Raw genomic sequence first — 23,918 nt, forward strand, 5'->3', positions numbered from 1 at the left:
GCTGAAACCGGTGTACCTGTGACTGGGAGTGCGGCAAGTGCGGGCACTGCGCTGGGCGGAAGATGAGATAGTGGAGCTGAAACCGGTGTACCTGCGACTGGGAGTGCGGCAAGTGCGGGTACTGCTCTGTCCTTTGAAGAGGATGCAAGTCCTCTTCTACTATAGTGCAGCATGTCGGTCGTGGAGGCCATTGATGTTGCTGCTGTTGCTCCTTCTGTAACATGCTCGACGGTGTCGGCCATGTTTAATTACGGGAAACGGGAAACCGGCGGCATTGAAAAGCGGGAGATGGCGAGCGCTGCCAATGCGCGATGAGCGGGTGAGCGGGGTGGAGGGCCTGAGCGGGTGAGCTGCGAGGGGAGCTGCGAGGGGGGGGTGAGGGGCTGCGAGGGGGGGAGGGGTGAGCTGCGAGGGGCTGCGAGGGGGAGAGGTGGGCTGTGAGGGGGAGAGGGGAGCTGCGAGGGGGGGGTGAGGGGCTGCGAGGGGGGGGGAGGGGTGAGCTGCGAGGGGCTGCGAGGGGGAGAGGGGAGCTGCGAGGGGGGGGTGAGGGGCTGCGAGGGGGGGGAGGGGTGAGCTGCGAGGGGCTGCGAGGGGGAGAGGGGGGCTGCGAGGGGGAGAGGGGAGCTGCGAGGGAGCTGCGGGGGGGGGTGAGGGGCTGCGAGGTAGGTTAGTATGGTCATTTATAACGGCTTGTCCAGGTGGCCACAGTCTTCCATGCCTACATTCTCTTCTGCTTCTGGGCGTGGCACTAGCGTGATCGACTACATCATAGGTCCCCCGACTCTAGTCCCTTCCATCCATAGCCTTACTGTTAGCCCCTTCATGCCCTCTGCCGACCATGCACTCATCCACTTTACTTTGACTCATGTCTCCCATGACCCACCCCCCCCTCGTCATCACGACCGCCAATCCTATTATGAGGTTCATTTCGACCACCAGTTCGATGATGTATATAGCCAGAACCTCAGCCGCCTACTCCGTCCTCATCTATTAGATGCTCTACCATCCACGCAGGACCGGTGGGAACTGGTACATTCTTCTCTCGTTTTTGCCGCCCACATGTCCTTCCCTGCCACGTGTCATTCGTCTAGTCCCCCACCGGTTGGTCTTGTTCCTTGCAACGGTTGGTATGACGAGGAGTGTAAGGAACTCCGCAGGAAACTTCACCTTGAGACCAAGGAGAAGTCTCCCCTCCTTACCGAAACCAAGAAAGACTACAAGTGGTTGGTTAGGCGCAAGAAACGCCAATTTCTAGCCCAGAATGAGGAGGAGCTGAGAAGCTTGCTTTTCAGCTGTGACTCCAAGGAATTCTGGAGAAAATTCCTTCGCTCGAAGTCTCAGAGCCCCCTTACAGATCCACGTGTCTGGTCTGCATATACTTCAGCTCTATACGATGTTCCAGATCAGCCAGCCATCGATTTATCCCATTCCCCTAGGCCAGCTTCATCTATTCTTTTCACACCAGAGAGTGTCCGTGCAGCAGTCCACCGATTGAAGAACGGGAGAGCTAAGGATCATGATGGATTGCAAGCGGAGTATGTAATCCATGGGATTGATGCCTTAGATTCTATTCTTTCCCGTCTCTTCAATGAGTCTGTTTGTACAGGCCTACCACAGTCCTGGTTAGGCAATACCATAGTACCTATCCACAAGTCGGGGGACCCTATGGAGCCGTCGAATTACAGGACCATCATGATCGGCCACGTTATGGCCAAGATCTTTGCATCAGTTTTGGAAAGCCGTATAAATGACCATGCCGAGACGACAGGACTCAGAGCTAGAGGGCAGGCTGGATTTCGTAGGGATCATTCGACACTTGACCACATCCTCACACTTAGAGCACTGGTGGAGGAGGCGAAGTCACGAAGGCAACGGCTTTATTGTTGCTTCGTGGACTTCAGGAAGGCATTTGACACAGTTCCGCGATTCAGATTGTTTCAGAGGATTCGCCAGATGGGCTTTAGTGGAGAGATACAGTGGGCTATCATGGCTTTGTATGAGAGGGTCACTGGTCGGGCTCGGACACGTGAGGGGCTCTCAGAGGAGGTATGCAGCACGATTGGGGTGAAGCAGGGCTGCCCGCTCTCTCCTACTCTCTTTGGATTATATATTGACGAGCTAGAGATGTTTGTACAGATGACAGGCGGTGTGGGCTCTACTCTCTCAGGATCCTCCATTCCTATCCTCCTGTATGCGGACGATGTGGTTCTCATTTCCTCTACTGCTCAGGGCCTCCAGGCACATATTGAGGCACTCCACAGGTTTTGCCAGGATAGGGGGTTGACCGTAAACCTTGGCAAGACCAAGGTTATGGTTTTCAACACCTCTGATCGTATTTACAGCACGGATGAGTTTTGCTTCACTTATGACGGACAGCCCATTGAGCTTGTTAGAGAGTACACTTATTTGGGAGCAGTTTTCAGGGGACCGGTCTTCACCATGACATATGCAGCACGAGATAGGATTAGTAAAGGGTATGCTTCGTTGGCTCATCTTGAGCGTCAGTGTTTTCAGTCCCACTTTCAGCATCTCGATACGAAATCCTTGCTTTTTGATACACTGGTGAGACCAGCTGCGATGTATGCAGCTCCTTTCTGGGCAGGAGACCTCGGCGCTGCAGATTGGAGACGAGTAGAGAGGTTATAGATCATCATGTTCTCTCGGCTCATTAGGGCCAAGGCTACAGTTCCGCACGAGATCATGCTAGCAGAGTTTGAAGCTACTCCCCTTGCATTGGATGCAGCGTTTCAGTCGGTCATGTATCTGCACAGGGTCAGGGAGTTTGGAGACTCAGCAACAGGCAGAGCTCGGTTGCCATGGTTAGCACTTGCATCTTCTATGGAGTTGGCACGATCAGGGACCCGATACTGCTGGTACTTCAGACTCACTAGGTGGCTCACATCCCTTGGACTAGACATGGATAGACTGCCTCCGTTCCGATACAGCATAGATGCCCCTCATCTCGAGTTGACTCGCCACGAGCTTAGCCAGGTCACGAGAGCAGACTTGCTGCAGCTTCATACGTATCGCACTTGGATTTATCCCACGCAGCTTCCGGTGAAGATGGCCACATATCGTGACCACTTCCTTCGGATCTCAGAGGATGGATTTGTCATCCCACCAGGCTATACAGGTACCCACATGTCCCACTCACTGAGGATTGCCCTCGGCCAGCTTAGAGTCTCTTCGCATCAGCTCGAGATAGAGGCTGGTAGGATGCGACGCATGGAGGATGGACGGCGACCAGGCCGAGAGACCAGGATCTGCCCTTGTGTTGCACCATGGGAGAGGTGGAGTCAGAGGAGCACTTCATTTGCAGATGCCCGCTATATTATGAGATCAGAGGTAGATTCCACTGTCTCTTCACGGATGGCTTTGGACCTCTCTCACGAGTGATGGACTACGAGGATCAGCATTGCCTAGCCCTTTATGTCAGGGAGGCCACTATGCTTCGGCGAGACTACCTCAGAGAGCACAGACCGGAGCGTGATAGAGCCCAGCCTCATAGAGCTCAGGCACACGCCATACCAGAGGACAGAGACCAGGAGGAGCACGAGGACGGCAGAGCCCACACAGGACACATGCCTCCACCATGTGGATGTACATATGAGATGGTTTGTAGACGCCGCAGGATCTTGTTACATAGGGGACGTACTCGCCGCTTCATCTCCAGACGATCCAGGATGATGGCAGCATTTCGGAGGAGACTTACTCATGGAGATCTCGCCCCACCAGCCGCTCACCTCACCTTTGCCCAGATTTGTACTCTCATAGCAGGAGGCAGAGTCGATGGACAGGATTTCCAGTATTATTTTGGTTCTCAGACTCCGTGACACCTGGACTTGTATCTTTGCATTGACATATTGTGCTCATCCCCCCCATTTTGCACCCGGGGGCGGTTTCCTTGCATCTAGTTTACTCTGTATTTAGGCTCAGATTTGACATTATGTACTTTCACTTGCATTATATTGCGTAGCACTTAGATGATATTCGACGATGCCTCTTCTTTGGGGCACGTTGATTTTGTGCTATCTTGTATGCAGAGTTCTTGATGTCCCATGGGCCCATTTTGGCCTCTAGTGGACAATAATACACTTTCTTTCTTTCTTTCTTTCTCTCTCTCTCTCTCTCTCCACCATGCATCTTCAATAAAGACAACTCACACTTACAAAGAAGCTTGTCAACTGGCTTGTGATCACTTGATATCAAGTGAACTAAATGGAAGGATATTTGATGGGTGGTTTGCATATGACCACCTTGATCATCTCATTATGCTTGGATGAATTTGTTCCTTAGAGAGTAGAGAGGTTCTGTCACGTTTAAGATGGCACCTTTTAGCCTGGGTCTTGGTTCTTTTCTTGGTTCCTTTGTTGAGTGGGACTCTGACCCTCCATGGTTTCTCTCATATTGTGCATGATGTACTCTTGCCTTGAGTATTTTGGTTTTGGGGCTGCTACTTGATCATTTTCATGGGGGGGGGGGGGAGAACCGTATGGACACCTCTTTCCACGCCTTTTTTTGCCACTTGTGTCCTTGTGGTTGATTTTACTCTCTCATTCCACTTGTCTCAATTGTAGGTGACTTGCCATAACCCCTTTTCGAGCTTTTGAGTCTTTATAGCAGCTAGATATAGTGGCTTGCAAATTAAATGTTGATGCTTTGATTTTGTATCTTCAGAAGAAATACTTAAATCATATGTATTTTTCTTGAAAAAGAAAGTATCTAACTTCTCTAAAATTTTAGGATGTTTGAAACATTTCTAGCTTTTGATTAAAATACTCATAGCACTACAAATATTATTGGACTTTACAACAATAATCAAGTATAAAGTCGGACGCTTAGAACATGCTAGTAGATGATAGGTGAGTTTATGTGGCTATTGACCATGCAGTGACCGGCGTTCACAAAAGTCAAGATGGCCCCTCAAGGACCCAAAGGAGGAATTCCCTTGGATATCAAGTATATAATGTGATATCAGCCTTGATTGTAGATGTACCGAGGAAGGATACAACTCTTCAGAGACTATGTTGGTTTAGCAAGGTCAAAAGCAGCAGATCTATGGAGTTGTTCAAAATCTTTCCCCCTCCAAAAACAAGGTGTGTTCGTCTTCTATGTTAAAGCACAACAAGGTGTATAGGGACGAGTGCTGAGCTTCAATTATACAGCTGAGTCTTGCAGTTGCAATGCACGTATGCTTGTTCCGAGAGGGGAGGATGCCTAGTAAGTTCAAAGGGAAAGTACTAGTGATGCCATCTTAAAGCTTGTCCCAGGTAGGATGACATAAGAATAGGAGGCAATACTAAATAGGCTTTTCACAATTTCTGAGTTGACTTTTAAAGAAAAAGAAAGCGCGCCCACCAGAGACGATGGACTCCCCATAAAGTTTTCTTTCTTTGTATCTAATGAATATTAGATGGACAAAGACCTTGTAATCTATTGTTACTTATTCTTTTGTTGGTCTTTTTAAGGAGGGTTTGTCCCCTAGGTCTAGTATTACAATTAGTTTCTTTGTAGAGAATATCTTGCTTGTTTTGTCATTTCTATGTATTACAACTGTTACATTCTCTATACAACTCTCTTACCCCTACTCGAACGTTTGGTATTAGAGCATAGGTTGCTTCTCACTTGCTCCTATCCGGTCCTCCAACTGTTGTCCATCCATACACACGAGCATGTCCGTACATTTGTGTCGTATAATTGTTTGTAAATTTGACGTCCATACACCTACCATACTGTTGTCTGTATAGCCGTCTTCCAAATAGCTCACCTACTGTTGACGAGCTTGTCTGTACAATAGGCCTGTCCATAGGCTATATGAAATCCGTGTACATACAATAGTTTGCCACTGTACAAACTAACATGTACTGGTCATATAGGATCTATCATACACCGTACACTTTGATTGTACACAATGGCTTGTACAAATTCACCGTACACTATTTGCTATCACCTGTTGTACTGCTTGTCGTACTGTTTGGTGTTTGCTTCTGAAAGTTGCCAGCAGACTCAATTAACACATTTGGGAATTCGTAGTACTGTGCCTTGCTGACATTGCAAATGGTTGGGCTACTATAGATACCAAACAGATTTGCAGATCTGGTCATTTGTGCAATTTAAATCATGGTCATTCGTGCAATTTAAATCACTCAAGTTGAGTGTGAAATTATGTAGCTTTTGTCATATTCAAGTAGACTTGATCATCAAAAGTATGGGATTTTGCCTCAAATCTGCTTTTTGCGGACAGATAAGGTGACATTTGCAAGAATTACAGAAATTTAGAGCCCTGTAGACATTGTATGTTTTGGTCTTTTGCCACAATGCAACTTTTTGAGTCTAATGTAGACTCTGAACTCCATATGAGTGAGATTTTTAGGGCAGACTGCAAGCATTCTCTGAATTTTTTGTTTGCAAGACAACTCTCCTCTGAGGCCTCTCCTGCATGCTCTCCTCTCATCCTACAGCCCCTCTCTCAGCCTGCTGTGTCTCATTCTTGCTCTCCTCTCCAGCCTCTCCTCCTTGCTCTCGCCTCTCCTCTCTCCTTGCCCTCTCCTTTCCAACCTCTCCTTCTTGGTCTCCTCTCCTCTCCTGGGTTGCCCTCTCCTCTCCTCCTTGCTCTCCTCAGCCCTTGCCCTCTTCTCCTTGCTCTCCTCAGCCCTTTCCCTCTTCTGTCCTCTTTGTTGCCCTCTCAGCCCTTGCCCTTAGCCCTTATCTTTAGCCTACATGGCTGGGATTCCGAATCCATCTTTAAAACATGCAGAGAAATTGGGGAGATATGAGGGGTCTGGTGGTTTTAAAAAGTGGAAATGCAAATTCTGTGGAATGGAAAAAATGTGTGTCACCCGTCTGAAGGACCATCTTCCCTATGTGCCAAGTAAAGACGTAGGGCCATGTCCCTATGTTTCTCAAGATGTTAAGGAGAGCCTTGAAGAATGGAGACGAAACCATTTGGGTGTTCCCAAAGATTCAAATTTTGTGGAGCCATCCAATGACGAGGAAAGTAGTTCAAGTCAAGCACCGGCAGCAAAAAGGGGCAGAGATATAGAGTCAGAGAGTGGCTATTCCTCTATGTCGGCTATGCATGCAAAGATGATTGCTTTGCTAGAGGATGATTCACGAGCCACTTCTCCACTACCTAGAAATTTTGTACAAAGGGCCAGCATTCAAGCTGGCTTTCAAAAGCAAGCAATGGCAGAGGCAACTAGAGAGCTTATCCGATTGTTCACACGGTGTGCCATTTCCTTGCATGTGGCCAAGACAAACCAATGGAGGAAGACTTTGAGAGCCATTAGCCGCATTTGATACGTGAGCTCAAGCAGGAAAGAGCATGCATAGAAGTGTAGCTAGAGCATGGAAGAAATATGGCTGCACTATATTGTGTGACGGATGGTCAAATGTACGCGGGCGGAATATGTACAATGTTTTAGTGTTTTAACTTTTCCTGCAAAGGCACTATGTTTTTGAAAGCCATTGATGCCTCTCTGAGGTCTCATTGTTATGGTTTATTTACTTAGGGTCATATATGGGAGGCTATCATGTAAATAGGGCATGAGAATGTTGTATAGGTAGTGAGAGACAATGGGAGCAATTGCAAGTCTATGGACTCTATGCTAGAGGACAAGTTTCCAGCCATTGTGTGGACCCCTTGTGCATCACATTGCCTTGACTTATTGATCGAGAACATAGGTGAAATATGAAGAAACATGGTGGAAAGAAGGAGAGAGAGAGGGTAGGCTAGGGAGAGAGGAAGTGATACTCAAAAGGAGACACAATGAAATGGAAATGAAATGACTAGAGTAATGAACAAAAATGAGAGTACTCACATGTAGACCAAAGAGCTTGTAGCTTGATACTTGATTGATTTGACACTAGACAAGTACAGCTCTTATATAGAGCATACACACACATATGAACACCTATGCATATGGGGTAACTCCCAATGTGACACATGGCATCCATAGGACACACTAGACTAGAACTCACACTAGAACACACTAGAATACACCAAACAGACTCAACTTGGCTTCATATTCTAACATCTCTCCATGAAGGCAAGGTGAGAGATTACTGGAATGGAACCAAGGACAGAACATGACAGTGACAGGACTACTAAGCTGTGCAATGTTTGAACTAGACATGGCTCTCATGCTAACTTAGAGGTTGAAGTCTGAGCATGGTTCAGAGGTCGGATTGAGCACTCACATGGCTTTACGTCCAAAACATGACTCAGAGGCTCATGTCTCAGCATGGATGCATGAACAACTCAGAGGTCTAGAAGACCAATGCACCAACATCCTGGAACTCATATGCCATGCTTGATAACTAGACTCTATCAATGCCAATACATGGCTCCCACAGTATATCCCCCTCTTGACTCTAGGGACTAACTAGGAACATGGAGTCACACACCAAACATATAAGAGAAAATAAATCATTTTAGGAGGACTATTCAAGGCCAAGGACCTTTATTAACTCTTCAAACATTCTTTTTAGAGGGACTACTCAAGGCAGAGAACCTTTAACTCAAACATATAAAAAAATATAAAAGATTTCATTCATTTTATGCATAGCAAGGGCAGGAACCCATGAGCCCGAAATAGCTACCGCACAAGAGTGTGCACATCTTGATGCAAAGAGGTATGTTGGTCAAGAACTAGGCGAGAATGCCCTCGAATGATGTGTCGATGAAGGCCATAGGAGCAACTACCAAGGGAGATCACGTCATGACTCTTAATGCACCGATCATAGTCACTGAATCGCAGAAGAGTCTCAAAAAAATGAGTGAAAGTGCTCAAGGGAGCTGCCCTATTGAAGATGCAAATTGTGGGCAGCTCAAATCAGATTCGTGAGCACCAACAAATCGGGGGCACCCGCGAATCGGGAGCAAAGTGAGGGCAGCTCAGCTTAGTGGCTCATGCGCATTTGGAGAGGCAATGAGTAGCAGAGATGGTGCATCAATCGAAGCAATCAACGAAGTGTAGCGAGATCAGAGAAATGATATTTGACTATTCGGGACAGTCGAACACCGCAATATCGCAACGTCGGAGATGACGAGGTGTGAAAAGAGTATTCCCCGTTGTCGGAAGCCTCAAGTCAATGTACCGGAGTGTCGGTACAATCAAAATGACTTGTGGGTAAGCTCGGGAAGCTCAAATCACTGGTGGAGGTCACGGTAGTCCAAATCTGAGCAAAAAATGCCAAAAAGTAGCCTAAAACTGGTCGGAACCACCTTCTGACAAGTTGTACGGACTCTTGGCACTGTCACGCATCCGCTTGCAAAGGTCCGTATGGCTGTACGGACAAAAAATCAAAGTTTTTTTTCTCGAAATGGTAGAGGACAGGGTCGTTTATGTTTGGGCAGTGCCAAAATGTCAAAAAACGTCAAAATCGGACCTCAAAAGGTCAAAAAACAGCTGTTGGACTGCTCCAAAACAAGTTTTTGGCGACCAACTGACGAGGAATGTCCGCCAATGCCGAGGGAGAACCAGGAGCAATCACTAGGACATCGGAGTACTTGATGGCGAGGAACCATGGCGAGGCTAAGGGAAGGGAGGGTCTACCTTAGAGGAGAGGGGAGCTTCCATTTGCGGGCTTCTCTCATCCTCTAGATAGAGCAAAAAGAAGGGGAAGGTAGGAAGGGAGGCTTTGATACCACATGAAGGAACATGGTGGAAAGAGGGAGAGAGAGAGGGTAGGCTAGGGAGAGAGGAAGTGATACTCAAAAGGAGACATAATGAAATGGAAATGAAATGACTAGAGGAATGAACAAAAATGAGAGTTTTGACATGTAGACCAAAGAGCTTGTAGCTTGATACTTGAATGATTTGACACTAAACAAGTACAGCTCTTATATAGAGCACACACACACACATATGAACACCTATGCATATGGGAGAACTCCCAATGTGGTACTTGGCATCCATAGGACACACTAGACTAGAACTCACAGTAGAACACACTAGAACACACCCAACTGACTCAACTTGGCTTCATATTCTAACAAAATACAAAGGGTTGATTTCATCTTTCGCACTGGACGAAGCATGATAAAATTCGTGAAGAAGAGGCCAAAAGTTTTGAGAATGTTTCGGCCCTATAGCAATCTTAAGCTATTGCAGCCTGCAACCACTAGATTTGCACATATGTTTATTGTGCTTGAGGTTCGACACATTGTGTATTCAAATGTGTGGTTGTAGTGAGAGAGAGCCCGAAGGCAAGAGCTTTTATGTGTGCTGTCATGAGAGAGGAGTGGTGGGTAGAGGTTGAGGGTTTGATCTTTGATCTACACAGTCTTGCACATCATAGACATGGAGGGTAGCACTCTTGGCCTTTTATCTTTAATATGAGTACATGGACAAGATTGAAGAGTACAATACTTGAGAAGAGAGTAGTAAGTCTCCTTATGTTTTTTCTTTATTTGTAAATTTTCACTTCACTCGAGTCTTGAGTCTTGATGCTCTGCATTGGTCTTGACTCTTGACTCTTGTTTGTTGTCCATGGTTTGTTCTCTAAAGGATTGAGCGGATCAAGGCTGTGTGGAATAAGTGATGGGATTGGTTTCACAAACCAATTCATGCAGTTGCACATGTATTGCATCCTCTATGGCAAAATGAGGAGCAATATGAGAACACGGAGTTGGATGATGGCTTCATGACATACATTAGGGCGGTAATCCATGGTGATGTGTGCAATGTCCTATAGAGGATGATCTCTTGGGCTTCCGCAACCATACGGGAAGCTTTGGTCGAGAGATTGTAAAGCTTCGAGAGAGTCACTACAACCTGTCTCATCGTAGGAGAAGTATGGGGATTGTGCTCTGATACTGATAATTCACTACCCATACACTCAAGTTTCAGCTACATGCATGATGCATGATGCATCATGCAACATAGTATAATGTGAGTTACAACCTACATTCTACTTAATTCTAAATTCTAATTATGTGTGCAGAAACGCCTTGCTGTTCAAGTGCTCTCTCACGATTGCAGTTCGGTCCATGAGAGGAATTGAAGCACTAGGCACTCTTTCATATAAAGAAGAGAAATAGGCTGAGTACCTCTTAGCTAGAGAGGTTGGTATTTTGTCATTGCAACCTCCAGCTTCTTTATAGGAATGCCAAGAATCAGGAGTCTTCTCAAGTGAATGTGGACAAGATTGCCCATTTCTCTTCAACTAATGTATTGGAGCGACTTCTCAGTCGTGTTGATATTCATGGGGCTGGTTTCTTTGCTTATGTGATGCCTTGGGATCCGTTTTTTGATCCGTCTGTCTCTCTTCTGACTCACTGTCCGGTTTGGATTACCCTCAAAGCATTGCTTCTGTCTCTTCTTCAACATCTTTCTACTCTTGTAGTGCTTTTGGGGAGGCCTCTACATGTTCCGAGACAAGAGTTTTTACAAGCTACGCGGGATGTTCGTCTTTGTATTCTATGGCATATGATGCAGTCTGTGCCCTCTACTTTGCATCTTGATTTGGGATTTGCCCATCCGATGCGCATCAGGTTGCATTTTGCCTCTTTTCCTACATCATGTTATCGGTGCCGGCAGGTTGGTCATTTTGCTTGTGCTTGCCCTTCTGCTTCCATGACCGCATCTCTTGCTCCTTCTTCAACTGTGAAGGTTACTCTTCCTTCTCCTCCGGTTTCTGCTACGGCTTTACTGGATAAGCCTTCTTTTACTGCTCCGAAGCATTACTGGAGGAAGGTAGAAAAATCACAGGCCAATCTTTCTCTTGCTGAAGAAGTTCAGGATCCGACTCCTGTTGAGCATCATCAGCTTCCTTCTCCTTAGGATATGGAGCACATGCTTTTTCTCAAGTTGATACTCGGAGTGAAGCTGAAATGTTGAGTCCTGCTTTATCAGATGCAGCTCTTTCGTCCGAGGATACAGATGTTGATCTAGCTCCTTTGCCTCTGATGCTTGTGTCGGAGTCTCTCTCTCTTTTTTTTTTTGGTGTGCAAAAAGAGTCTTCTATTAAGTATTAAAGAAAACTGTTAAAGCAAGCTCCATACGAGATACACCATGCAATGCATGAAAAGCTCAAAAGCAAAGAAGAAAGGATTGGGGCTGATAGTGCAATCTCAATCTTGTAGAACCCTCCGAGAAAAAGGGAGAACCCCTCCAAACTCGTAGGAATACAGTCCTCTTAGAAGAGGCTGCCCGTGAAGGGCTTTGCATGCTAGTCCAAATGGCTATCAAAGTATGAACTGTCAGTCCAAATACCCGTGAACACCTGTGATGGGTGTATCTGGGTGCCATCTAGGGCCTCTGTACATCTGGCTCTCCAGATGTGCCAAGAGGAAATGCTAGCCAGAATCTCCCAGGAAGTGTCCATTGAAGCATGAGAAGCTCTAAAGGGAGTAAATGGTACATCATGAAGAGAGCATGTCTCTATCACCTGTCGAGAGTGCCCAAGAAAAAGACTCACCCTCATAAAACATATGGGGCCCAGTAAGGGATAACTAGGCGATCGAGCCCCAAGTCATGAAGAAAGGGGAGGTATGAAAAATGCTAAGTATTCAAGCAACCCCTTTCCAAATAGTCCTCGCCTGACTACAGTCCCAAAGGCAATGTCGCATTGACTCATCTGCAGAATGACAACGAGGGCAAGTAGGGTCAGCCCCAAATCATGATCTCCACAGGTTCACTGCAATCCCTCCATGAATAGAATGCTAAAAGAAAAGTGCGATCTTTCTATTTCTGAGGGATTTTCAGAGCCTCCTCCAGAAGTTCCTATGCAAATCTGCGGTGATAAAGAAGCTGTCCCAATGGGGGGCTCTGGAGGGAATCCAATCCCTACTACTCGACTGAAATCTCTTGGAATAACCAACCGTGAAACGAAAGAAGGGAATCCTTCTTTCTCGGTGCCCATGATCTATCCACTCCTACACTCCTGGGTCCCACTGTAAGCACTTGATAGGTGCACCTCCATATAACCACAATCTCCACGATCCCAGGGCCAAGAGCAGAGGGTCGGGGTCTAAATACCACTGTAAGCCCGCTCCATGATCCACAAAGCCAACAATCTTGACAGGTTCAAAGGCAACCTCTAGAAGAATATCATCCGTGAACCTAGAAAGTATACCCTCATCCCCAACATCAAAGACAAGTGCATCCTCCCCAACACCTCGAAGAACGATCACCTGAAGAGGAATTGCTATCCTCGAGAAAGCTCCCATCCAAGTGGCAGAAGTAATAGGCCTATCAACTGTCCAGTCCACCAGGATGGCTGCATCTATCTACTGAATCTTGCGTGCTACCCCCCTGAGGTGACTCATGGACTGTAGTCTCTGATCCTCAGGTAGCTCGATATATGCTTTCCAAGTGCCTACTGTTAAGGCAAGGCGTCTCTCCCATCTAGACCACTGCATGTAATGCAAAGTGCCTAGTGGCTTGCCATGCTCATCAAATATTGTCATTCTAAATGATTGGCTGCCTATCAATCTCTTTGAGGGTAGAGGGTGGAACCCAGTGAAGTGTATTCCTGAAGCTGCCCCAAGCTTTCAGGATGGCAACCATGAGAGGAGATTCAGGAGATCTAAGAGGAGCGGAAGTCAAAATCCAGTGAGGGCTATCCACCCAATCATCTCCCAAGGTAGGTGTGCAAGCCTGAATGCATCCAAAAGGGAAGTCCTTCCAAGGTTCCTGCCCAGGCATGAGACTCCTTACCACCACCTTATAAAGCATTGCAGGTCCGGGTCAATGATATTAAGGCCCCCTTCACATGTAGGGAGAATAATGGTCTCCCAGGCCACCCTCGCTGCAACATCTGTCGTGCCATTGAGTCCACTCCATATAAAATTTCTGATTGGTCTAATGAGCTGAGTGATGCACTCTCTAGACTTGCACCAGCATGAACACACAAACCAGGCAGTGGCCAAGAGAACCTGGTTCACTACCACAACTCTAGATGCAAGGTTAAGTTTGGCTGAGCTGCTTTTTCCTTTTACTCTCCAGTACTGGGGTAAACTCATGTGCTGGAGAGATGCCCAACCCTACATGGCATCCCAAATATCTGACAGGAACACCCCTCTGAATCCACAAGAAGCCAATGTCAACTCCCCGGCCTGGAGTGTCCTCATCGCTGATCCAAAAGCCAAAGGATTTATGCCAGTTAATGTGTGCTCCTGCAGCTAAGCAAAATATATCTAAGGTTGTTCGGAAAGCATTCAGTGAATGCGAGGAGGCCTCAATAAAAATGGCAGTGTCATCAGCCAACTCATAGTCCAGAAGCGCCTGCTCTTGTCTCAAGGGCAATCTCAGCCCATATAAACCAGCGTGAGATCTAAGAAAAGATACTCATAGCTTCAGCCACAAAAAGAAAAAGGAGGCTAAAGGGCATCCCTTACGGACTGATCTGGAAATCTGAAACCTGTCACCCCTTACCCCTCCAATCAAAACCTGGCTATGGGCTGATCTGCCCTCAAGAAAATCCCAATCTACTCTGTCATAGGCTTTCTCAAAGTCTAAGAGTAGAATTGCCAGCCTGTGCCTGCTCTGCATAGCCCACTCTGAGGCTTCCCAAAAGCAAAAGATGTTATCAAATATGCTCCTGCCATGCACAAAGCCTGTCTGAGTATCATGGATGAGGTCTGGAAGAAGGGGCTGCAATTCGATGCTGATCGCCTTGGCAAGAATTTTGTATAGAGTGCCCAAAAGAGTGATGGGTCTCCAATGGGATACAAAATTCCTGTTGCCACCTTTCGGGATAAGGTGTATGAGTCCCTCGGTCAGTGAGTCAGGCCTCTCACCCGAGTCCCAAATGCCCTGCAGGGCTGAAGTAATATGATCACCTATCATATTCCAAAAGGCTATAAAAAAAGATGGAGTAAGACCGTCTGAACTAGGGCACTTGCCAAAAACAGGTTGTTTTTATTGATGGTGTGGTTTCTACACTGCATCACTTTTTATAGAGCAAAAATCTGAATCTGGTGGATGTTGTGTTTGATCTTCCTCCAACTTGATATGTAACTTTTTACTTGGTTACCTCTTGACTTTTGCTCTGAGGCTTTACTTCTAAATTTTTCCCTTGTACTTATTGGTGGGTTTTTACCTCTTTTGGGGTTTCCCACACAAAAATATAAGATTTCACCCAAAAAAAAGTGTGTGTATCAGGTACTTTTAAATAGGAAAACATACCAGCTACTAGAACAAAATCAAAATATCATTTCTGAAATGCATTCATAACACACATAAATGATAATGCCGACCTAAATCAAGGAGAGCATATCTCAACCAAAATGACGACAAATCAAGAAAGCTCCAAGAGGAGCTATGCAGCTCATAAAGCACTTGTGGCCTAGCCAGGGAGAGCCAAGCCACTAAGCCCGACATGAAGAAGAAGGGGGAGAGAACAAATCTGCACAAGAGCCTTGAAATCCCATTACAAATAATTTGGACTTGTTTGCATTCTCAAAGGCAATGTTGAATGGATTCCTTAGTAGAGAGGCAATGTGGGAAAGAAGAGGAAGCCCCAAACTTGGACCTCCATTGATTTCCTGGAATCCCTTTGTGAATAGAAAGCCAAAAGAAAAGAGTGATTTTTTAATTCTTGAGAGATTTTTTGAGCCTTCTCCAATTCCCGTCTCCTAACACCAAGTTGAAATCTCTTGGCGTTATTAACATCGCAATGAAAGAATGGGAGACTCTCCCATGGTTTTTTGCATCAATCCACAGGGTTAACAGTGTCCGTATGGTTGTGGTTCAAGTTCTTTTAAAAAATTCATTTGTTTTTTGGGGTGAATTTGTTATTATAACGATTTTAAGTTTCTCAAATGTTACCAACCCCCTTTGGCCTTTTACTTGATGTCTCTTCTAATTATTGGAAACATGTTTTGAACCAGCCTTGGATCTTGGTTATAAATGCTGGAATTAATAAATGTTTCAATGAGATTCATAACTCTTTACCATTGAGGCAAGAGGTTGTCTTCAAATACATAGACACATATCTCTATTTGTTTTGGTGTGCATCCTTGGAAACAACCCTTTCCCTTTCCCTTTCCCTTTCCCGTGATTCCTTAATATTTTAATTGATACTGGGGATTGCTGTCCAAATAAATTCTGTGTCCCCTTAAGAATCCCTGGCTTTCTAGTGGAAACACATTTCCTGGCTACAGTGTTTTTAGAAATATATTCTCATTGTGCTCTTTTGCCTAGGTTTGGGCAGCATCTGTGGCGAAGGGTCCAGGAAATGTGCCATTGAATGCCAGTTACAAACATGCAGATGGGTATGCTTTCCAGGTAGGTTGAATGGCTTCCTTCTATTTCATCATATTGAAAATATTTCTGTTTCCTTATCTCCTTGTTTTCAGTTTAGAAGATAGTCGTTAATTTGGTTGGGTTAAGCTTTAAGAAAAGCGGTGCGCTAAGTAGCATGCCTATATTACAGTTAAGGCAAATCTTTTATTAATGTCAGAAAGAGCAACCATTCATAAATGCAGTTCAGAATATCGGTTGAGCTTAGATACCATGGTTGTTAAGACAGTGGTGTCTTATGATAAGACACCAAGTTGTGAGTTGTGACTTGCAAGCTAAAGAGTTGTGAGTCTTAACTTTAACTTTTAAGTCTTGAGTGACGAGTCTTGACTCTTAACTACATTGTACAAGTGCATTGCTACTTCTTGCATTGTTTAAGAGTAGCTTATTCTACTTCTAGAATCACGCAGCAAGCTATCTAGCAAGTTGTACACTTGTATACTTATACATATATTAATTAAATATTTATAATTATAACTGCAATGACATGTCTTACTTGTCTTATCTTTAAGACATTTCTTGCATTGTTTAAGAGTAGCTTATTGTACTTCTAGAATCTAGCAGATAGCTATGCTAGCAAGTTGTACACTTGTATACTTATACATATATTAATTAAATATTTATTATTATAACCACAATGACATGTCTTATCCTTAAGACACTTTAGACACTCATGTCTGCAGCGTGTCTGATGTATCGTGTCTTAACGCGTCTTACAACTATGTTAGATACCATAAATCTGCTCTTCCAATGTATACATCTTTGATAATAGGATCTTCCTGGTCATGCATGCACTTATAGTTTGCGTCTCTCTCTTTGAATCTCTTTCTCTGTTTTCCAATCAATTTTGAGCTGCCTGAAATAAGACGAAGCATCTGTTTTTTCTGATGAAGGATGCTCTGGGAAGTGCTTTGGAGGAGTTCTTTAAGGTTTCGCCTGATGGTGCTTTAGTTTTTTTCCCAAGCTACAAACTTTTGGAAAAACTTTGTGATCGTTGGAAGGCTACAGGTCAATGGAAGCGACTCGCTGATGAGAAGCAGCTTTTTACAGGTATGGAGCACTGATTGTATGGTAAGCTTTGTGCCAAAGTTGTATTTACCCAACTTATTCCATAAATAAACCTAATGCCATTGTAACATTGTCAGAGCCTCGAGGTAAAATGGAAAACTTTGAGACAATGCTGACAGAATATTACAAGGCTGTGAATGGAAAGTCCAAAACTACAGATCAGAAAAGCAAGTCCAAGACAAGCCGCAAGAAAACTGCGAAAAACGATACAACACAACCTTCGTTGAGCCCACAACCCAAAAAAGGAGCAGCATTTCTTGCGGTTTGCAGAGGAAAGGTGATTGCTTAATGCACGAACCTTTCTTTGTTTTGTTTTATTTTGTTTTTCCTGGAACTTGTTCAACTGAAGCGAGTAACCTTAAGCTAACCTTAGCAAACGTCTTCTGGTTGTGTCTAGCTGTACAGGTTTCAGAGGGAATAGATTTTTCAGACAAGAATGCTCGTATAGTTGTATCCAAGATTTTTGTTTGACGTAATATTTGGAGTTTCCAATGCTGTGTATCAAGATAAATAATAAGCATTAGCATTACCTTTACTCTATAATTGTTTCTGTGGTGATCGCCATCTTAACTCAAGGCATAGATTGTTGTGGGCATCCCCTTTCCAAACCAGTAATCTTCTAAACCCCAGCCAGATAATTACGCTTGACATAACATAATTGGAAGCTAATATTCATTGGATCCTGATAAAATTAAATTACAGGAAAGATCTGCAGGTAAACATGAAAAAGCAGTACAACTCTGAAAACAAGGTTTCAAAAAACCTTTTGGGTGGTGATCAGTGGTACTGCTATCAGGCCTTTCGAGCGTTAAATCAAGCAGTGGGTATGTCACTTTCTTGAACTTAGTGGGCAGTCTCCATCCATCCGTCTTGTCCACTTTTGGGAAAAAGGGGCAAAACTTGAAAAAAGTCTGTGAAGTATTTCCAGTGACGGTACTTGTTAGGAAGGTTTTGTGGGTTTTTGGTAATTTAAAACCCTAGAGGGCTTCAGGGCAAAAGTAAGTAAAAATTGACTTTTTAATACCTTGCAGGGCGCTGTATTCGACATCGTCATGATTATGGAGCCATCATCCTTCTGGGTATGAAGAATGGGATTAGGCCAGCATTGTTTGAAAAGACTATTTATTATTGAAATGGGTGTGGCTGCATGTGAGTTTTTGTTCAGGAAGTCAATTTCTTTAATGATCTGGTAAGCATATATGGAGGTGTTCTAAATCGCCTTTAGACTATTTGGTGCTTACAGATGAGCGGTACAAGAGAAAAACCAATTTAGATTACATGTCTAAATGGCTGCGGAATTCTATCCAGCAAGTGGATAGTTTCCAAGATACTCTTGATGGATTGCATTCTTTTTTTCAAAGGCTTGAGGTATTACTGTCTCCCATCAGACTGATGCTATATTCACGTGGCTTTAAAATCAGCTTTTTGTGGACCTTGAAGACTTATGTTTATTTCTCCATTTGAAGTATCATGTTATCAATGTATGAGGTTTGTTTGAGCCAATAGCTGCTCCATCAAGAAAGTTGCTTTATTTGTCTTGAACCCTTAGGATATAGTTTACACACAAAGAATGTCAACTCTATTCTTTTGGTTGCCCTGATTTGTTTTTGGTTAAATAATTGGTGATTTCAAACTTTGCTTGGATGTGAATCGTTGGATAGTTAAACCTAGAAGAGGGTGAGCGAGCTTTTCAGCTCATTTTCGCTGTTTTGGGGGCATTTTTGTGAAGGAAATAGTTGCTTACTGTTGTGGAGACATTTCTACTACTAGTCGCCCAAAAAATGACCTCATTTGGAGCTCGTTTTTGAAGAAACGACCTACTTGAAGAGTGCTACTGTTGCTGCTATTCACGCCTCGAGAATGCTGCCATCTGCCCTGATGGAGCTTCTCCCTACGCTATTCCAGCTGGTCCGATGCCTATTGTTGGCCTTTTTCTGTCGCAATTGCAAGCTGAGTTGTTGCTCCAGCCCATACTATTCTAGGTATTGCTCCGAGTTCGCACTTCAGCCTGTATTGCTGCAACATTTGAAGTAGACATGGAGTATTCCAAAGCAGGAATTGTCATTGAAAAGTTTTCTGGTAAGAACTTTCCAACTTGGCAAACCAAGTTGAGGCTTCTGCTTATGAAGGAAGGTGGTTAGTGGCAAAGACAAGAAATGCATAGATTAGTAGTCCATCATTGTCATGTTTTGTTCTTGGTAGTCCCTCATCTTTCCTTCATGGGGAGATGTTAGAACATGAAGTCAAGCTGAGTGTCTTTTAGTGTGTTCTACTAGGAGTTCTTGTAGAGTCTTATGTGTGAGTGCCACGTGCCATATTGGGAGATATCCCATATACACTTTGGTATTTTAGTGTCTCCTATTCTATATATGATTGTACTTGTGTCACATCTACACACATCAAGGAGTCTACATCAAGCTTTATCAATGTGAGTCTTTCCATTTTGATCTATTGCGCATTTCCATTTCCTTTCACTTTCATTGTGTTTCCATTTGAGTATTATTTCTCTCCCTAGCCTACCCTCTCTCTCTCTCTCTCTCCCTCTCTCTCCCTCTCCACCATGTTCTTTCACACCGCTCTCATCAAGCAAGTAAAAGAGAAGAGAAGCAAACTTCCCCTCCTATTCCTTGTCATGTAGGGCCAACTTGCCATTTCTTATCACCAGGCATTTTTAGCTATTTGCCATCTGCCTAGGCATATTACCACTAGTCATCATATTTTTCTTAAGGTCTCACCTCATTCTTGGTGTTGATCAAACCCAACCATAAGTTAGTCCTAGTTTAGATCATCTCATGTGCCCTAAACTTCCTACTTGACTAAGGTGTCCTACTTGCTATAGTGTACTCCTTGACGTAATATTTCTATATGCCCAATTGTCCTTCTTGAACTAGTTGCCCTAATTATTCATTAATGCGCTACTTGTTCATAATGTCCTAACTGCTCTACCCGAAACAAGCAGTGCAGAGATGGTTTCAAGTAAGCTTAGCATAGGATTTACCTCTAGCTTTTGAAGGAATATCTTTTGATATGGTACTTTGGCAAAGTAGGACATGGCTTCATTGGTGTGCAACCAAGCAGACTACGAGATCACAAACAATGGCAATTCTATTTGGGAGGATCGCCCTTTGTGGAGGGTGTAACGAGACTCTAGAAGTGGTATTGGCCCTCATAGATCACTAGACTACATTGGTGCTCTTCTTCTCTTACGTAACTTGGTAGGCAACTTTAGCTCGTGGCCTCTCCTTGGAGTCCCTTGCATGGGGCAGCTTGCATATTTTGGCATCTTTGCGTTTTGGTCATGGATCATATCTCATACTTTCTTTTCGCTAGTGGCACATGGTGGATTCCCATTGGTTCCCGGCTCCAACAAAGGGGAGGAGATATGACATTGTTGCTTTTGAATGGCAAGGGTTTTGGAATAGGATTCCAAAGCTAGGATTCCAGAGCTGCCCCATGGTTCGAGGGATATGGCCGTGCCCAATATTTTTTTTCTTGTTTTGCAAAGAAATGAATCTTCTATTAATGCTTGAAAAAACTTCATACAAAATAACAGCCCCGAAGGTGTTGAGTATGGAAAAAACCGGATCAAGGTTGAAAGATGAAAACCAGCCTACTCCAAAGAAACCCAGCTCACTGCCTAGGGAATCTTTGGTACATGGGCTAACAGCCAAGTGGGGGGACTATACAGTCGACGAATCCCTCGCGGAGTAAAAATGTAGAAAACTCATGTAGGCCAAGCCTTGCAAAAACGTACGCGCCTCGCAACAGTCGTCGTAGAGCCCCAAAGGTTGTGACTCCTTCGGAGCCCAATCCACTGCTTCCTAGAACATGAAAATGTTGTCCAGGATGCCGCGCTCTTGAACAAAGTCGGTCTACATGTCATGGATGATGTCGGTGAGATGAGGCCATAACCGCAAACTCAAGAACTGGGCGAGGATCTTGTATGCAGTATCAAGCAAGGTGATCAGTTCTCCACTGTCGAATGTTTGACCTATCTCCCCCTATCGGGATCAAACAAATCCACCTCTTGCTCAGGACTGAGGAAGGGATCCCGTGTCGAAGATCTCTTGGCAGGCTAGGTGGAAAGGGGTAGAAATGATCTCTTAGAAGTTCGGAAAGAAGGTCGGAGTCAAGCCATCTTCGTCCGAACACTTCTGGATCGGGAGGGCCTTGAAGGCTTTTCAGAGCTCCTCATCCGTGAAAGGCTTCTCCAGACTCCCTTCGTTAGCTCTAGAATATTCGGTGGATCGGTGTACATAATGCCTTGTGGATCTCATAAATGCTGCATTTGCGTGCTTGTCGATCGAGGTCTAGTGGTATGAAAGAATTGCTTCGTCATCTGGTCGCCCTACTGTACCCACCGGGCTTTGGAAGAGTGGTAGAAGAACTCAGCTTGCCAAAGGTGCGTGCTCTCAAATCTGTCACTAAGCCACTGGGATCGTGGGTCTTGCTCCCTAAGCCTCTCTGTGGAGGCGAGGTCTCGCCACCACAGTGCATGCTCGCACTTCGAAAGAGCCCTCCTTTGTTTAAGGGCATGAGACTGTAACTTCTCACTGCTCCTCTGAATCACATCAGCCGCCCATGAAGACCAGCCCTCGCAAGGTGTTGACTCTGATTGTTGCCAAATCTTTGCCATAACCTGTTGAATCTTCTCATCTTGCAGGAGGTCCTTTGGAATGCGGACCCCCTTTTGGGAAAGACCTCGATGGAGTTGCTCTAGGTGGAGTACTGCTGGAGAGTGGTCAAACATCGTGGTGCCTGCCATAATCTTGGTAGAGCTGCCTCTGTGGAGTGTCCAGTCCCCAAAGTAGAAGCGATCTAGCCTCTCAAGCAATCCATCATGTCTCCTCTGGATGAAAGAGAAGAGGAGGCTTCCAGGTATCTTGTCGAACTCTGGCTTTCACCACGGGTCTGTGCTACTGATCATGAAGATGAACTGTTCCCAGGTGCTCCGTTGTGCTGTTGACATCTCAGAGAATGAGGCATCGCCTTGCTTCTCCTTCCCAAACTCCAAGTTGTTGAAGTCTCCTCCAACAATTTAGGAGTCAACATTTGGAAGACACTCTCTTAGCCGCCTCGAAAAAAAAGGCTGGACGGTGTTTGCATGTTGGGGCATACACGTTGAGGATCCCAATCCTAGACTCTCCCATCCTGACTCCCATCCAAACTGCTCGCCTTGGGATAAGCTCGCTCTGATCATAGATCTTTGGGGCCACCGTCTATAAGACCGAGATGCGGACCCCTTCGCTCCGTCCTACGATTGGGGAGCACACGTCCAAGCCTCTCCTCGGAAGGAAGTGGTGTCATCGTTTGATGTCTAAAACTAAGAACATTTGCTCCTGTATCAAAAAGATGTCCATTACCCGCCCTACCATTGCCCTCTGCAAGTTTTGGTGAAGGATCAGATATTTTGGTTGACTACGAGCACGGTCATTGAGCTCGTGCACGTTCCAACTCACTATGATTCAGCTCATGAGGATGAGGAAGTAGAAAACAAGGTTCTCCTTTGAGTGGGTCCTTGTTTCAAAAAAATTGCCTTTTGTGACTTTGTCGAGGGTTTGGAGGGTGAGTAGTCTGTGTCCGTATGTTGTCGTACTAGGGTGGACACCGACTCAATGCCAATCTTTTGTGTCCATTTCATCATGAAGGGGGAGGGAGGCAGGGGGAGTAGGGGCGACCACAGGCCCACCACGTTGATCCGGTCATCGGGGCTTTGGATCCGCTCCTCCTCAACCGCTACCAAGCCAATTTTTGAAGCTTCCGCCATCGTAACATCAGGAGCTCGTGAGGCTCGCTGTGGATACTTCAGTGATTGCAGACTTTGGATCTCCATCATGGGAGGATCGACTGGTTGGACAATGGCCTTTGCCGCTGAGGGGAGGGGGGGGTCTTCAATTACGGGCTCTTGCAGCAGTTGCTTCTCCGCAGGTGCCTCTCTCTCTCTCTCTCTCTCTCTCTCTCTCTCTCTCTCTTTCTCTCTCTCTCTCTCTCTCTCTCTCCCCCCCCCCCCCTCCCCCTCCCTGTGTCTAGCCCGTTGCTTGCGGCGCTTTCGAGCTGGTTTGATTGGTTTCTTTTTCTTTTTGACTTGGCTCCAGTCCCCTTCTGAAGACGTCACCAAAGCGGTCATAGACTCATGCTACTCCTATCTGGGGGTGCTGGGCCTTGGCCTGTTGACTCTGCTTGCTCTGCGGGAATGGAGGGGAGGAGCCCGGCCTTGGCCGCTAGTGCAATCTCTGGCTAAATGACCCATTTGCTTGCAATGAAGACACAGACCTGGTAACCCATAAATCTTCACTCGGTGAAGTGTACCCTCCTCGACGGTCTTGAGGAGAATCAACTCTAGGAGGGACTTTGAACTCTCAACCACCAGTTTGACCTTGGGGAAACCCGTGGTCTGCTACCACTGATGCTGCCGAATCTCACGGGGACTCCAACATCGTGCCAAACATTGGACCAATGGAGTGGAGGATGGCTCTGTATTCCTTTGGGAGCCCTGGGAAGCAGAGCGTAATCGAGAATCGGGGAACATGATGTGTCGTGTCCATGTCCTCCACTGTAAAGTCGTGGTACCAAGGGAAGAGGTACACCAAATGCGGGCCA

General features: G+C 45.4%; 1 protein-coding gene across 1 annotated transcript in view; it reads left to right on the forward strand.

Annotated features, from left to right (window-relative positions):
* LOC147889247 (uncharacterized) overlaps positions 1–23,918 on the forward strand; it is a 51,864-nt gene that overhangs the window by 23,020 nt on the left and 4,926 nt on the right. The window contains exons 17-24 of the mRNA XM_087392016.1: positions 16,152–16,235; positions 17,144–17,300; positions 17,396–17,595; positions 17,724–17,768; positions 17,901–17,929; positions 18,021–18,142; positions 18,350–18,397; positions 18,562–18,686. Of these exons, the coding sequence (XP_087248142.1) occupies positions 16,152–16,235; positions 17,144–17,300; positions 17,396–17,595; positions 17,724–17,768; positions 17,901–17,929; positions 18,021–18,142; positions 18,350–18,397; positions 18,562–18,686 (810 nt within the window). The remainder of the gene's footprint in view (positions 1–16,151; positions 16,236–17,143; positions 17,301–17,395; positions 17,596–17,723; positions 17,769–17,900; positions 17,930–18,020; positions 18,143–18,349; positions 18,398–18,561; positions 18,687–23,918) is intronic.

Source organism: Dipteris shenzhenensis, chromosome 20, assembly GCF_047967505.1.
Source record: "Dipteris shenzhenensis isolate YYH24624 ecotype China chromosome 20, Dip_SZ_1.0, whole genome shotgun sequence".
In the NCBI taxonomy this organism is placed as follows: Eukaryota; Viridiplantae; Streptophyta; class Polypodiopsida; order Gleicheniales; family Dipteridaceae; genus Dipteris; species Dipteris shenzhenensis.